At 37.7% G+C, this 15,117-nt stretch overlaps 2 protein-coding genes across 3 annotated transcripts; one reads left to right on the forward strand and one right to left on the reverse strand.

The window, feature by feature from the left end:
* The first annotated feature begins 510 nt into the window (after window positions 1–510).
* On the forward strand, window positions 511–4,597 carry LOC127971096 (toll-like receptor 6). The gene is made up of 2 exons (XM_052573884.1): window positions 511–636; window positions 1,140–4,597. The coding sequence occupies exon 2, from the start codon at window positions 1,144–1,146 to the stop codon at window positions 3,535–3,537; it is 2,394 nt and encodes a 797-aa protein (XP_052429844.1). The 5' UTR covers window positions 511–636; window positions 1,140–1,143; the 3' UTR covers window positions 3,538–4,597.
* Window positions 4,369–13,817, reverse strand: ints10 (integrator complex subunit 10). 2 transcript variants are annotated; one of them, XM_052573885.1, is made up of 18 exons: window positions 13,566–13,817; window positions 13,164–13,231; window positions 12,975–13,078; window positions 12,180–12,319; window positions 11,658–11,739; window positions 11,408–11,548; window positions 11,122–11,293; window positions 10,857–11,026; window positions 10,355–10,485; window positions 10,100–10,253; window positions 9,871–9,953; window positions 9,395–9,559; window positions 9,189–9,297; window positions 8,172–8,251; window positions 7,937–8,099; window positions 7,454–7,547; window positions 5,735–5,803; window positions 4,369–4,885 (listed from the first exon to the last, which is right to left on the reverse strand). In XM_052573885.1, the coding sequence occupies exons 1-18, from the start codon at window positions 13,692–13,694 to the stop codon at window positions 4,729–4,731; spliced, it is 2,211 nt and encodes a 736-aa protein (XP_052429845.1). In that variant the 5' UTR covers window positions 13,695–13,817; the 3' UTR covers window positions 4,369–4,728. The 2 variants fall into 2 exon arrangements, with proteins under 2 accessions (XP_052429845.1, XP_052429846.1); XM_052573886.1 differs by lacking the exon at window positions 5,735–5,803.
* Window positions 13,818–15,117: the final 1,300 nt, after the last annotated feature.

Consider the following 15,117-nt stretch of genomic DNA (forward strand, 5'->3'; position numbering starts at 1 on the left):
GAAAGAGCAACCAAATCATCTGCTGGTCAAATATGGTACTGTATGTTCTGCCAAACCGGTCGAACAATGCTGCTCAATTTCTAAGCAATGATTTATGTTAAAAATCCTATTTTAGACATAAATGACCCTGGACCACATACATAAGGTTGATTTTATTATTATTTTTTCCTTAATAAATAAGCTTTTCATGATACAACTATTTGAAAATCTGGAATCTGAGCGTGCAAACAAATCTAAATATTGAGAAAATCACCTTTAAAGTTCTTAGCAATACATATTACTAATCAAAAATTACGTTTTGATATGTTCTTAAAATTCTAATGATTTTTGGCATGCCTTGCCTTGCCTATATGTTCATATTATGAATCAGATGTGTTAGAGTTAGTTTATGCAAAACATATTAAAAACAAAATAAAACATGCAGCACCTGCTTACTGTGACAAGATGCTTGCAACAAAGTCAAAGTATTTCTTCCACATGAGGCTCCATCCCTGAGAGTAAATAACTTGTTCACTGTCAGTAAATGACTGTTGTATGGGGAAGTGAAACTTCGGAAAAAGCAGAAATTAAGTAACATCATTTAAATGTGATCTACAGTCTCATACGACAGTGAACAGCCTCATCTACAGCAGACGGGTAAGAGAAAGAATGTTATCTATCTATCTATCTATCTATCTATCTATCTATCTATCTATCTATCTATCTATCTATCTATCTATCCTATTTGGTCCAATCTGATGCTGGACCAAATTATTTGTGATCAGTTAAAAACAATGCAGGTAACATGAAAACAGTCCAAGATATTTTTTAAAGATAATTTACATGCTAATTAAACGGGAGTTTAAAATATACAACTAATGTACAGTAAATTTAAATGCCAACATTACCATATTCACCACATTATAAAATGTAATAACTTTCACTCTGTAATGTCTTTTGATTCATATTAAAAGTAGTCCAAATGCATTTCCCAAATGCCTTCATTTGCAGTTATTTATTTATTAAATTTTATTTTAGCAAATTTAAAATACTCCTATGCAACCACAAAGCAAACTAATGTTAGAGACATGAGTAAAAGTGAAAACTGATGGTGGTTGACGTAAAACAGGAAATGAAATCAAGTGTTTTTTCTCCTTCAGAAAGATGAAACCGTTGGGTTGGTGGCTGCTGTTTGTTTATGTCACATGTTTCCACACATCTCCCATTGTGGCCATTAAGAGGATCATAGTGAATTACTCATCTCAGAACCTGTCCTCGGTTCCCCCTGGCCTCGAACCGTCAACGGAGGACTTGGATCTCTCGCTGAATCGCATCCAGGCACTGAGCGCCAAAGACTTTGGCACAACACCACGACTCCACTTCCTAAATCTGTCCTGGAATATACTGGAGAACATAGACACGGATGCATTTAACTCTACGCCAGCTTTGGAGATCTTGGATCTGTCGCACAACAGACTCCAGAACCTCTCGAACCAACCGTACCTGCTTAAAACGGGACGTCTACAGCTCCTAGACTTGTCATCCAACTTGTTTTCCATCATGGCGCTAGGAAGGGAATTTTCCAACTTGAAACACCTGCAGTGGTTGGGCTTGAGTGCCAAATCAATCAGCAACCAAGACTTCACTTACATCACCAATCTTACTCTGAAAACACTCTTTATTAATGCACACAACCTACAGACGTATCAAGAGAACAGTCTAACAGAAGTACGCTCAGAGAAAGCCATCATTGCCTTATCTAAAAGGGACTTTGACATTGCAATTGCGGTTGATGTGTTTGCAGCGTTTAAAGAAGTCGAATTCACTTTGGTGGACAGCGAGATGAAGGTCATCCAGCAGATGCACCGTCGAGGAATCCTACGCACCGTTAGCTTGGAAATCTCCAAAGTGGAAACCACCTGGCATGTTCTAACAAGCTGTGTAAACACAATATTGCAGTCTACAATCCAACAGCTTTCTTTCTCAGACCTTACAATGACAAAAATGGAAAATGGCATGCCGTTGTCTACAAGCCGCATGCTGGATTCCTTTACTACGACTAGAGCATCCGTAACCGAATTCATCTTCGATCAAAAAGAGCTCTATGACTTCTTCATAAACATGCCTGCAAGAAGTGTCAGTTTAACCCAAACGCCAATCATCTTCATGACCTGTCCTTTGACTGTTAGCCAGATCGAGATGTTGGACTTGTCCGATTGCGCACTTACAGAAAACGTCTTCTCTGTTGATCCGAACACTGAATGCAGTACATTGACAAATCTTGTAAAGTTGGTTCTGAAGGGCAACAACTTAAAACTCCTTAGACCATTCACCTCAAGAATCCATCTTATGGATTCGCTTCAATACATCGATCTCAGTCAAAACAAACTTACCTATTCCGAGGAACAAGGCAAATGCGTTTGGCCTCCCAAAGTTGTCCAACTAGATTTGTCTTCGAATGGGTTCGACCAGAGCGTCTTCAAATGTTTGCCTGATTCCATACGGATCCTAAACCTTCAGAATAACCGTGTGACCACAGTTCCTTCAGATCTTCAGGTTTTAGACGACTTGAGGATCCTTGACCTTATGGACAACCGTCTTCTAGACCTTCCCACCTGCCAAGCATTCCCAAACCTGCAGAAGCTCTCTGTAAGATCCAACTCAATTCATTCGCCTTTACCCGGAGCCCTCGAGACTTGTTTGCATCTTAAAGATCTGGACTTGAGTCGCAACTCCTTCATCTGTACATGTGCTTTGCGTGAATTCACCACACTCATCAAAGACCGAGTGACACGACCAAAAGGAGAATCTCTTGGTCTGACTCTTGGCCACTGGCCAGAAGGATACCGATGCAGTTACCCAGAATCCTGGAGCCACTCCTTACTGGAAGACTTCTACCTTCCTGAGATCTCCTGCAATGCTTGGATCTTGTCCATTACTATTCTGATCCCGACAATCACTTTAATAGTCGCCGTTAGCCTTCTTTGCAATCATCTGGATGTGCCATGGTACCTCAAGATGATCTGGAAATGGACGCGAGCCAAGCACAATGCAATAACTTCCCAGAGGAAAATGGAAGACTTGGAGGGGTTGCGATTCCATGCATTCGTATCGTACAGCCAAAAGAACGCGGACTGGGTTAAGTCTCAATTTCTTCCCAAGCTCGAAGGCGACTACGACTTGCGAGTATGTTACCACGAGCGTGACTTCATCCCAGGAAAGACGATTGTCCAGAACATCCTCCGGTGCATCGAGCAGAGCCGAAGGTGCGTCTTTGTGCTCTCCTCTCATTTCGTACAGAGCGAATGGTGCCACTACGAACTCTACTTCGCCAATCACCAGCGGGTGACACGAGGGATGGACAGCATCATTCTCATTCTGCTGGAACCTCTGCCGTTGTATCTGATTCCATCCAAGTACTACCAGCTCAAGGCTATGATGTCCAGACGCACCTATCTGGAGTGGCCACCGGAAGGAGTCAAGCAGAAACTCTTCTGGGCAAATCTTAGAGCAGCTCTGCAGGCCGACCTTCCCAGTCAGTCAGAGAGAGACGAATAGTGATAAGAGGAATTTTACTAATCATTTTATAGAGATAGTCAAGCAGATACTCATTTAAAACAGTGGTTCTCAAAACAGGGCATCAGCAAGTCTTCACAGGGGCTTCAAGACGACTGAAAATTATTTGAGATAAGACAAAACATGTCTAAAATTAAGATATTTATGGAGTTTATTCATTTATTACGCAATGCCAGCTTTGTTTTCGTGTGGCTATTTCAAGGTGAGAAATGTTATAATAAAATTATATCAGGTTTTTAAAATCTATTATTTCGAGAATATGAAGAGATATAACGTTCTTAATAAATAAATAAATAATGGATTGATTAAATACATCATGGAATGATGCAATAATTAAATGAAAATATAATTAAAATGTAATCATAAATATTTTAATTTAAAGCAGTACCTTGCATAAATTTTTTGTTACGTGAAAAGCTACGTTTAATTATAATGCCTATGTATGCTTACATTTCAGTGTATATGTATTTATTTATTGCAAAATTCCATGATGCAAATAATTTTATTATTTTAATTCTTAAGGAATGGATCACATACAACTGAAAAAGGCATGCATATTTATTGCTTAAAAAGACTGGGGACCCTGAAGAAAATTCAGAAATGTAAGAACTAAGGAGTAAAAAAGGTTGAGAGCCACTGTTTTAAAGTTATTAATTACAAAGATTGGTACCTAGCATGGAAAAGTACCAATCCTTGAAATGAATAAACGTGAGTGAGACAAAAGACATCCTGAGATTTACAGTGACCTTAAGGAAGACCACGTTAGTGATGGATGAACTGAAACAGGGTAGAGAATGACAATTAAATTCCATATTCAACTAGAGAACAAATGTTTTATTTATTATGGGCTGACAGCACAACATTATATTACACAATAACACAGTCTAGTTAGGTCAAGAAGCATTTTACAACAATACAATGTGAACATATTGCATTTGCTTTAACAAAGAACTATGCATTGTACAGACAAATAATAAGAAAATGCTGAATAATTTTGAATGTTTGTTAATTAATACCTAAAATAAAACCATGATGTAAATGAGATCTGCTCGATGACCAATTCATTGCAACTCTAAACATGTCTAAAGCTTTATATGTGATGTAAAAAGTGGACTGATTTCAAAAATGTCAGTAAAGTATCAAAACTGGACTGATACATAGGTCAGAGGTCGCTCAGGGTAATGACTGGACGAGGATGATCTTTTCGTTAATGCAGAAGCGGTGGAGCACTGTGAGCAGGTTTTCTCCGCACCTTGACACCTGACGCTCCATCGCCAGCCGGAAATCCTCCTTCACACCTTTAGTGATTCCTCGAGTCACGGTGTGATGTCTATGAAAACAGACACACACATTGCGTGTGAGAACACAGAGCCAATACGGGCCACTAAATACAGAAAGAACTGAGAACTGAACCAATGTGAACGTGAACTTTATGCAAAACCCATACAAGAAACAAAACCATTTCGAAACCACAGTTTCTCCACATTCAGACAGATATAAGAGCAGAGCCCTTCCAATCAAACACTGAACACGCACACATGAATACTGTGGCAGAAAATACACATAAGGGTGAACCTCACAAAGAAACGTCTGGCTCATATAGCATCCCCAAATTCAAAAATAAATAAATAAAATAAAAAAAAACTAAATAAATAACTAAAGTGAAATTAAAATGCTAAATAAAATAAAATAAAGCTGTATTTAAGAAAACATACTATTTTGAACAGCCTTAAAATGTGAGTACTTTTTCTATTTGTTTGTTTGTTTTGGGCATAGTTAAGTTTTTAAGCACATTATGAATCTCAAAAAAAAAAAAAAAATTGCGAAATATAATTTACTATTTTTTGATTGTGATTCCCGTGTGCGATACGACTCAGACATTTCTTGACATCGCCTGCGAGATTCACTCATGAATGTAAAACGCTGCAATTCAATGAAAACTACGAACACGATGCAATATAAAACGAACGAAATGAAAAAAACATTCTTCGAAGACTTCACAAAAACCCGAGTAAAACACAACAGAAAAGGAGCCGTATGAGAACGGGAACGATCTTGCAAAATGATAATGCTTGAGCGGAATGAAGAGAAATAATAGGAGGAGAATGTGAACACATGGTCAGGCTGGGAGGAGTCTGGGAGGGTTGGGGGCGGGGTTTCGGTGATGGGGGTGGGGTACCTGTCAGCCTTCTGAGCCCCTGGAAGCAGCAGGGTGTTTAACTCCACCCCCAGGGCGGGGCTGGGGTTCCTACGGACAGCAAACACTCATAAACGCACCGCCAGCACTACGACAGCATGATCACAGCTGATGCACTCCCACAACCCTTCAAACAGCCCATCAAGAGCTAGCGGCACTTCCCAAAACTGCCATTATAAAGCTTAAAACAACATTTCCCCAGTCTATTTTTCAGCGAAAAATACCATACTGTCATTTCCTACTGATTTACAATGCAATGTAAAGTAACAGCTCTTGCTTTATATCAATTCAGACATGAATATAATATATATATATATATCTCGTTTACATAACTTATATTTAGAAGTACACTCTTAAAAATAAAGGTTTCTAAAATAAGTTTTTGCAGGAATGCCACAGAAGTAAAGTCATTTCAAGGTCAAATCAACTAAATTTAAGAAACTTGCCCATCTGTCTGGACAAAGACAAACATAAACAGTGATAATAAAGCCAAAATATTAAACTTAATGGATGAATACTGACCGAGTAATCCACTATTTTATAGAAGAGGGTTCAAAATGGAGATTCAGAGCCAAATTACAGAGCGTTAAAAACAACTTTAGAAAGATTGAAGCATCATAATTTTATTTTTACACAGAGATCTGTAGGTCTGTTAGTAAAATCTGTTGACTTCAGAAAACTGTGCTGCATTATATGCTAATGGTGACTGTTTAAAAATGGGAAAAAGCACTTTTTGAGCTCCAAAGTTTGCAGGCCTGTAACTCGAGAAGTATTTTAATATCCTTTCAGATTCTGGCTCTTAAACTTTTCTTCTAGTATCTTCATTTTTAAATCTCTATATGTTTCACTCCCAGACACACGGGGATCTAAATGTACCATTAAACACACCTGTCTGAGATGCACTAATATACTTTTCTCCTCAATGTTTGCATGTCTGTAACTCTAGAAGTTTTAAATATATCTTGATATCCTTTCAGATTCTCGTTCTTAATAAACTTTTCTTTAGCAATCTTTATTTTTAAGGCCCTGTAAGATTCAGTGCCAAAGATATGAAGATCTCAATATGACACCATGTCAAAATTGCTGAATATTTCCCATTTTCAGTCGTCGAAAACCAAGTGTGGGTCACTTTGCATACAGCTGATATTTATAAATAAATATCTCTGGGTTGTTAAAACGAAAATACCTCTCAGTGATCAGTTCTTTAAACCTTTATATTTTTATTTTGTATAATCTTGTATATATCTTTTACACTGTAAAGAAGCTTTAGTGGCTCCACGGATGATAAAAGTTCTTAACGGAAACATCAATGCCAATAAAAAGCTTTATTTTTAAGTCTCTCATTAAGACTCATTAATCCAGGATTTTTAAAACTATGTTCTCGATCTTAAACCCTAAACAGATCTGAACTTGCAAATTGCAACCCCTTTAAAACCCCACACAATGTCAGTCAAAGACCATAAAACTGATCAAAAAGGCTTCAGAAAGCAGCTGGAGGACATCAGCACTAAAGCAGGGTAAAGAAAACACACTAAGCAAACCGCCTTCTTCCTGTCACGGATGTTAGTGTTAACCGCAGACTATTAGACATGTCCAAAACAGAAGGAGAAAGGAAACAGGAAGGAGGGAGAGCCCTTCGATGATCACTTCTCATCATCTCCAGTTCCATTGGCTGTTGTGAGTGATGTGGGCGGGACTTACTTGATGAGCATCCCCTGATTGGGCAGCAGCTCCAGCTGGACCCGCCCTCCTTCTGTCGTGCGAAGGTAAGCGAACTCTTCTAACATGTCAATGTCTCGGAGAGAAAGCTGGTCAAGGACAAATATTCATATACAAATACACTCATTCTGAATTATGATTGTCTTTCACAGTGCTAAACATTTCAAATGCTCCTGCCGTGTGAAAAAATAACTCTATAAAGCTACTGCATCGTATTAAAAACAGTTTTTGTCCATATAAACATCAGTGTCTGCATCAAGCTGATGCATAAATAAAGAAATAATTATAACCACATTTAAAATGCATTAGTGTGACAATGAACAGATGTGTTATAATGTATTAACTGTGGCCTCAATTATTCTTGAGATTGTACAATGCATTGTAAGTGCATAATTAATGCAGTGAAACTACTTTTATAATGCTTTAAACCATATAATGCTTGTCTATCTCTGTTCTGAAGGATACTGGTGACGTAGTTGAAGAAGTTCTCGTACTGGAAGCTGCCCTGCTGGCAGATCTTATCCACCGCCTTCAGGAAGAGACTCTCACCCTGCGGCCAATCATACTGCAGGAGAACGATCACGTGACCCAGAGCCAGGTCGTCTCTGTTATCTGTGAAGGCCCTCAGCTTAGAAGAGAAGAAACGAGTTAAAAACCGAAGCTGAGCTGTGAGGTTTGAGCAGGTGAGACGTTCAGGTACCTTAAAACAGGCCAGCATGAGCTGGAGACAGAAGGGAAGGATGGATTTACTGGTGCAGGGGAGGAGCCTCAGATCGTTACCTAGCAACAGAGGAGAGAGAGATTCCTATTATGGCAAAAACCTGGCTCATGAATATTAATTAGATGACAAGGGCTGCAGGTTTCACAGTGACATTTGAAATTTAAAAGGTAAAGATTTTTAAGTTCTGCACTTTTGAAAATGACATTTAAAAGTTTTTAGACAAAAGTTTTTTTTCTTTTTTTTTTCAAATCAAAAAGTTTAGCAAAAAAAAAAAAAAGATAATTGAGAGCCAATTTTTGCCAAATTTTTATTTTAGTTACTTTAGTACATCAAATTAAACAATTAAAATGAGAACTTCTACATTGACACATTTCATATTTTATTTTTGTTAACATTTTATTTCATGCAACAAAAATGTTGATGATTTTAATTTGTTCAGTTTTAACCTGTTCATGTCATCAAATGTTAATAAATGCTACCTTTCTGTTAATTTTGGTAACCAAAATATTCAATACTATGAAATAAATATGACTTATTAATACTTATTAATACTTATTAATTCACAAACAAAACTAAATATTATAAATTCATGTTTTTATAAATTATATATTAATGACGAATTTTTATGAACATCAATTCTGGTCATTACTACCAAAAAAACATTCATTTTCTAGATTTTTACCGTTGATTGTCAGTTTGTTTACAAAATAATAAATTATAAATAATTTATAATTAAAACACACACACAAAATAATAAGTCAGTCTTAAATAAGTCACTGAACATTTTGAAGCCTTGCCAATAGAATGAAACCGTAATAATAAATGCATGAATTATGCTTTAATGTCACTGAGAATAAATATTGCTGTTTTAATGGTTATCAATTACATTTCCACAGAGTAACATCTAATTAATGTATGCTGTTAGTATAAACACAGGATTAATAAAATAAAAGTACTGTATTAAAACAGTAGTTTATGAAGGTGTTTTAGACGCACCTCTCCTGGTTTTGCTGCGGGGTTTGCGCTGCTCCTCGCTGCTCTTCACTGCTTCATGATTCTGGGGCATCAGACCAGACACCACCTCCAGAAGCTTCTCGCACGCCATCTGACAAACCACAGCGTCACGCGATGAGATGCACTGAACACGCACGCTCTCATGCAGTGTGTGTGTGTGTGTGTGTGTGTGTGTGTGTGTGTGTTACCCTGTACTCTCCCAGGGCGTAGTGACAGGACGCCTGCTGGATGATGGCCCGCTGGGTCTCTAGACTGGAGGAGCTGGAGAGAGGGTTCTGGTTCTGGTTCTGGTTCTGCTGGAGCTGTAGTGATGACATCAGACCCAGACTGGACAGAGCCTTCCTGTACTGACCCTGAACAACACACACACGAGTGAAGACTGAACACAGCTGCAACATCTGACGCAAATAAACCTACTGAAAACATTTCTGTCAACTGAAATAAAGCTAAAAAAAATTAAAATAAAAAAAAAGGAATACTAGATGAAAAACTTCAACTAAAGGAAAATGAGAGAACATTACTTTTTACAACAAACTGAAATAGGTTAAAGTCCAAGTAAAAAATTAAATAAATGAAAAAAAAAAAATATATATATATATATATATATATATATATATATTTTTTTTTTTTTTTTCTAATCAGTAAAACTAAACTCAAATCATACCTGATAAATGATCATATCTGTAAGGAAAATGCGAAACCACATCCAGATCTCAGTTTTCCACGATGAGCATATCTTAGCGAACTCTGGAATAAAACAGTAACAAACAAGATCATCATAAACACTTTAAAACTAATCATAACATGTAGAAGTCAGACACACAGACACACACACAGTCAGACACGTACTGTCTCACACACACACACACACACACACACTCAGTAATACACACCCGTCTCCAGGCTCTGGTGTGAGTGCAGAAGGTCCCAGCTCTCTCGGGCCGTACGGAAGTGCTCTAAAGTCTCGGCCCAACTCGGCATCTCTGCTTTATTCACCACAATGTGCCGCCCTCTACCTTTAGCCAACAAGTCCTCATCGTCAGAGCTCTACACACACACACACACACACACACACACACACGTCACGTTCACCACATGCATTTGCACATACTGATGTAATAATAACACGATCAACACATGAGACACACCATGGTTTTCTCCCGTCCGTCGGCCAGCTTGCGCTTCTTGTGTGTGTGTTTTCGCTCCACTTCTACATCAGTGTAGACACTGGACAGATCCTCCAGCAGAACCCAGGGACACGAGCTCAGAGACGTGTGACCTGACAACACACAGACACCAGCCACTTACTCATATTACAACAGTCACACACATCAGTGAAGAAATGCCACTATAAGACTACTCAACTGTATTTCATAATAATAAAAACATTGTAAATTTGTATAAAAATGAATATTAAATAATAAAGTACTAAAATTAACAACAGGATATAAACAAAAACACACACATACAGGGATTGGACAATGAAACGCCTGGTTTTAGACCACTATAATGTATTACTTTGGTGTAGAGACTCATTTTGCGGGCAATACAGAATCATTGTGTCTTCAGGAATGATAGATAAAAGCCTTGCACGGTGGCCACACACACACGCACGCACACACACACACACACACACACACACACACTGACCCTGGAAGAGTGACGGCTGCACAGCAGAGACGTAGTGAAAGGCGCTGTGAAACAGCACAAGCGTGCAGCAGGTGACGATCTGAGCACAACAGCGGGAGAAACCTTCACTGTCCGTGGCAGACATGTACCGACACAACTCTGAAACACGCTGCAGGAGCTCCGAGTACGACCTACAAAACACAAACACAGCACACTTTTAATGACATTATCAATGACAGAATTTTCCTTTTTTGGTGAACTATCCCTTTAAGATATTGTTTCTCACCGGCTTGCTTTCTCTCCCTGCCAATCACAGAGCGAGCCGACCACGCCCACCATCTCCAGCAGCCTATCCCACGGTTCCGTCACCACCGACGACTTCTCCGACAGCCCGTCAATCACATACCGCTGACTCCGCCCCCGGCCCGGAGACTTCAGCCCGCCCACTTCCTGAGAGCCTGAGAGCCATGCACATTTTCAGTACGCATGAAATACCCAAATGACATACAAGTGCTAAAATTCATAGTTTAACTGCAAAAAAAAAACAACACCCAGAAGAACTAGGCTTTTACCCTGTATCTGTGCGTCTGCTGACGGCTCCCGTGTGACGTAACAGATGTAGAACTCTGCTGCTTTGTGCATGTATTTATACAGCAGACTGACGGGAAGACACATGTTGGGATTATTCAGAATCAGCGGCAGAACGTCACACACTGAAAGAGATGAAAACATGAGATCACGAAGAGCAAACACAGGATTCTCACACAGAGAAAAGAGCTTATAAAACAAATGTAAAATAATAGAGAGATGATGAATATGCACCGAAAAGCTTCCTGAAGCAGTTTACGGGGGTGTCCAGATTCTCTACCGTCTCTGCCTCTAACAACGACTCACCCAAACTCACCTAAGAGAGAGGTCAAGGGTCAGAGGTCAAGCTGGGTATGCAGTTGTTTCATTAAAAAAAATAAACATTTTCAAAGGATTTTGCAATGATCATTTTTCTTGAGTAACACATTGGTGAGAGTCTTCAAGGCATGTTTATTGATGCAGATTTCACAGAATATACACATATGAATATTTCATAGCATGCCAATTTAAAGTGCTTTATATAAAAATGATTTAAAATGAATAATCAAATAAACATGGAACTAATTATAAACAGACAAAACTGAAATGGATCTTTTCGGAATCACACAGTGACTCACTTGAATCAGAATCAAAACGAATTCTGAGGTGATAAAGATTCATTTTATATTGCATTATTTTATATATTTGTGATAGCTTTTAATTTCCATTTCTGGTTGTTTTAGATAAGACAAGACAAGACAAGATGATTTGACTCACTCCATGCTGAACCACAGACTCTGGGAATCTCTTGAGTAACAGCAGCAGCATCTCGGCTTTCTCCAGTGTGTTGAAACACTGTTCTGTGGCCTTCAGGAGCATCTTACACTGAACCGGACCTGGAAGAGTCTCAAAAACACCTGCACACACACACACACACACACACACACAAACACAGTCAGACAAACACACACGTGCAATAAAATGGGCTGGAAATTAATAAACTGAACTAAAACTGTTAAAAACATTTTTGTTAACTGAAATAAAGAATACATGAAATTAACAAAATACCCTAAAGATAAAACTATCAAAACATATTTAAACTATCAAAAAAATAAAATAAATATTAGAAAATTAAAAATAAACAGTGGAAATTCTCTTTTTTTTTCCCAGAGCAACAAGCTAAAATAAGTAAATAAATTACTAAATAAAAATATTTGAAAACGAAAATTGTCATTCAATGTTTAAATAAAGTTGGAAATAAATAACTAAAACTGAACTAAAACTAAAACTGACATAAAAATTAATGTAACCTAAATAGTAACAAAAAACTAAAACGAATAAAAATGACAAAAACACATTAAACAATTACTATTACAATTATATGAAAATAAAAATGTATTAAAAATATTATTAAAAAACTATAACATTTTAAAATAACACTAAATAATTCAAATTGCTGCTTGTCAAATGTGACTACAATTTTTTTTTATGAAAATAAAAAAATAATGCCATTTAAAATATTACTAAAACGATAATATACTAAAAAATACTACGTAAATAACGTTCACACACCTTTGAGAAACTGTGCGTGTTTGTCCTGGCTGTCGTTCCGTAGCGCTGCAGTGATCACTGCGATCTCACGCCACACCACCGGCTGCTCGGGGAAATTCACGAATCTGTGCGAATCGGGAAACATTAATGAAGAACACCACACAGCCGTCATGTGCAGGAACACATCTAGACTGAAGAACTGAGACTCACATGTCATACAGCAGTCTCCCGGCGGAGGCCGTCCTCTCCGCGTTACGCTCGATACTGTACATCTCATACTGTACACATGAACATGACACACTCATCACCAAACACACACACTGCACACATGAACAGACTAATGCACAGAGAGCTTTGCATGACTTATATACACACTCAGATATGCATATGCACACTGATGATTAATATACACATTTATCAGAATCAGAAAGTGTTTTATTGCTTGTAAACACTAAGGGTTATCCCTTGCTAAATAAAGCTTCTACTGCATAAAACAACTGCAAGATATATAATAATAGAATATTAGACAAAGTGGAGGCATTTTTTTTTCTAAAGTAGTATGCATTGCATTCAAGATACTGTGTGTGTGCCTGTGTGTTGATGTTTTCTCGCCTGTATGTTGAAGTCTGCGGGATAGAGCGTGCGCGCGGTGATCAGCCAGGCTTTCGCTGCATACGGGTCCTGCGGCACGAGCTCCCGCGCGCGCTTCACCAGAAACTCACAGTCGCCCTGCGCGGACATCTGCTATCGGTAACGGGTGTAAAATAAAAATAGAACCCTTCGGATGTTCAAAGACTGAAGCACAGACTGAAAAACACCGGGATGATCATCGAGAGTTGAACTTCCGCCTGGAAGCTGTTGGTAATTTCAAAATAAAAGTCTCTCTTGGAGAAGACTTCGATCTATTTCTGTTTACTGCTCCCTAATCCCATCGACATCATACAGATAATCTAAAAACATTAATAAACACGGTCCCAAACTTATGAATTACTAAAAAAATATATAATAAATAAGTTATTGATCTGCAACTGTGTGTAAACGGTATTTGAAAGGAATTCATGCATTGTTCTCTGAACTTTCAAAATGTTCAGTTTTTAAATATTTTAAAAATGTGTCTTGGTTATTGCAAATAACATTTTGAGAAAATTATTAAAGGGCTGTTTAACCCCCCTCCCCAAAAAAATAAATAAAAAAAGTAATGAAAAAAATAAATAAATAATAAAAAAAAATCTGTCATTTAATCACCCTCAATTGTATATAATTAATTTATTCTGCTAAACTGAATTCTAGTAGCAGTAGCTGGTAGCCTTTGACTTTCATAGTATTTATTTATTTTCTCTTTTAAAATAAATACATCTCTTAATGTTACTGAAGGAATGTTTGTTTATAGCTTTGAGAGATCCTTGCCACATCAATGTTATGAGAACTTTGCCTGTTATCTGGGTAAATTGTTACTTTCGATGATGAATATTAAACTTTACAGTCCATGATATTAACATGGAATGTGAGGTATACTGTATGTTGATTATAGCAGCAGAGGCTGAATTCAGAATCACATTGTCTTATTATTTCTGCTTTATTATTATTATTATTATTATTATTATTATTATTATTATTATTATTATTATTATTATTATTAATAATATAAAGAACCGCACTCACACAAGTCATTTGTTCATAAACTGGCCTACACAAGCAGGTCGTGTACTGTAGGCTACTCTTTGTTTGTCTTTCCATGGGAGGGGTGCAGGAAACATTTAATCACATATCTGTGCTCTGAGAGATAATGCAAAGTAAATGCAGTCAATAATATAGTTAAGTGAGAAAAGGTCTTCTCTTTCACATCAGTTTCACACGATCTGCTGCTGACTTCCAGTCGGAAAACCACCGCTGTCACAGCTTCAGTTTCACTCACTGAAAATAAATCTTTAAATGTTGATGTTCACAAGAGCATATTTTAAAATGCTTGTTCCTAGTGTTATATCTAGAACACGTTCGATATAGCTAACCCAACTGCGACTGAAATAGATGGGTTTTATACCTGGTGCGGCTGGGAAGAAAACGCAATGACGATTTTATTCGTATGCATACACTTGCACCTGATTCTTCATCTGTCTGTTTTGTTTGAAGTTTTGTAGTTTGGGTTCTGAGGTTATAAACTAAA

Source organism: Carassius gibelio, chromosome B14, assembly GCF_023724105.1.
Source record: "Carassius gibelio isolate Cgi1373 ecotype wild population from Czech Republic chromosome B14, carGib1.2-hapl.c, whole genome shotgun sequence".
Lineage (NCBI taxonomy): Eukaryota > Metazoa > Chordata > Actinopteri > Cypriniformes > Cyprinidae > Carassius > Carassius gibelio.

Excerpts from the sequence above, each read along its gene's own strand:
- LOC127971096 (XM_052573884.1), top strand. The coding sequence starts at position 1,144 with ATGAAACCGTTGGGTTGGTGGCTGCTGTTTGTTTATGTCACATGTTTC.
- ints10 (XM_052573885.1), bottom strand. The coding sequence starts at position 13,694 with ATGTCCGCGCAGGGCGACTGTGAGTTTCTGGTGAAGCGCGCGCGGGAG. Across the intron at positions 10,486-10,856 it reads GCAGCCGTCACTCTTCCAGG|GTCACACGTCTCTGAGCTCG; the intron begins GTCAGTGTGTGT and ends GTGTGTTGTCAG. Across the intron at positions 8,100-8,171 it reads TCATGCTGGCCTGTTTTAAG|CTGAGGGCCTTCACAGATAA; the intron begins GTACCTGAACGT and ends TTCTCTTCTAAG.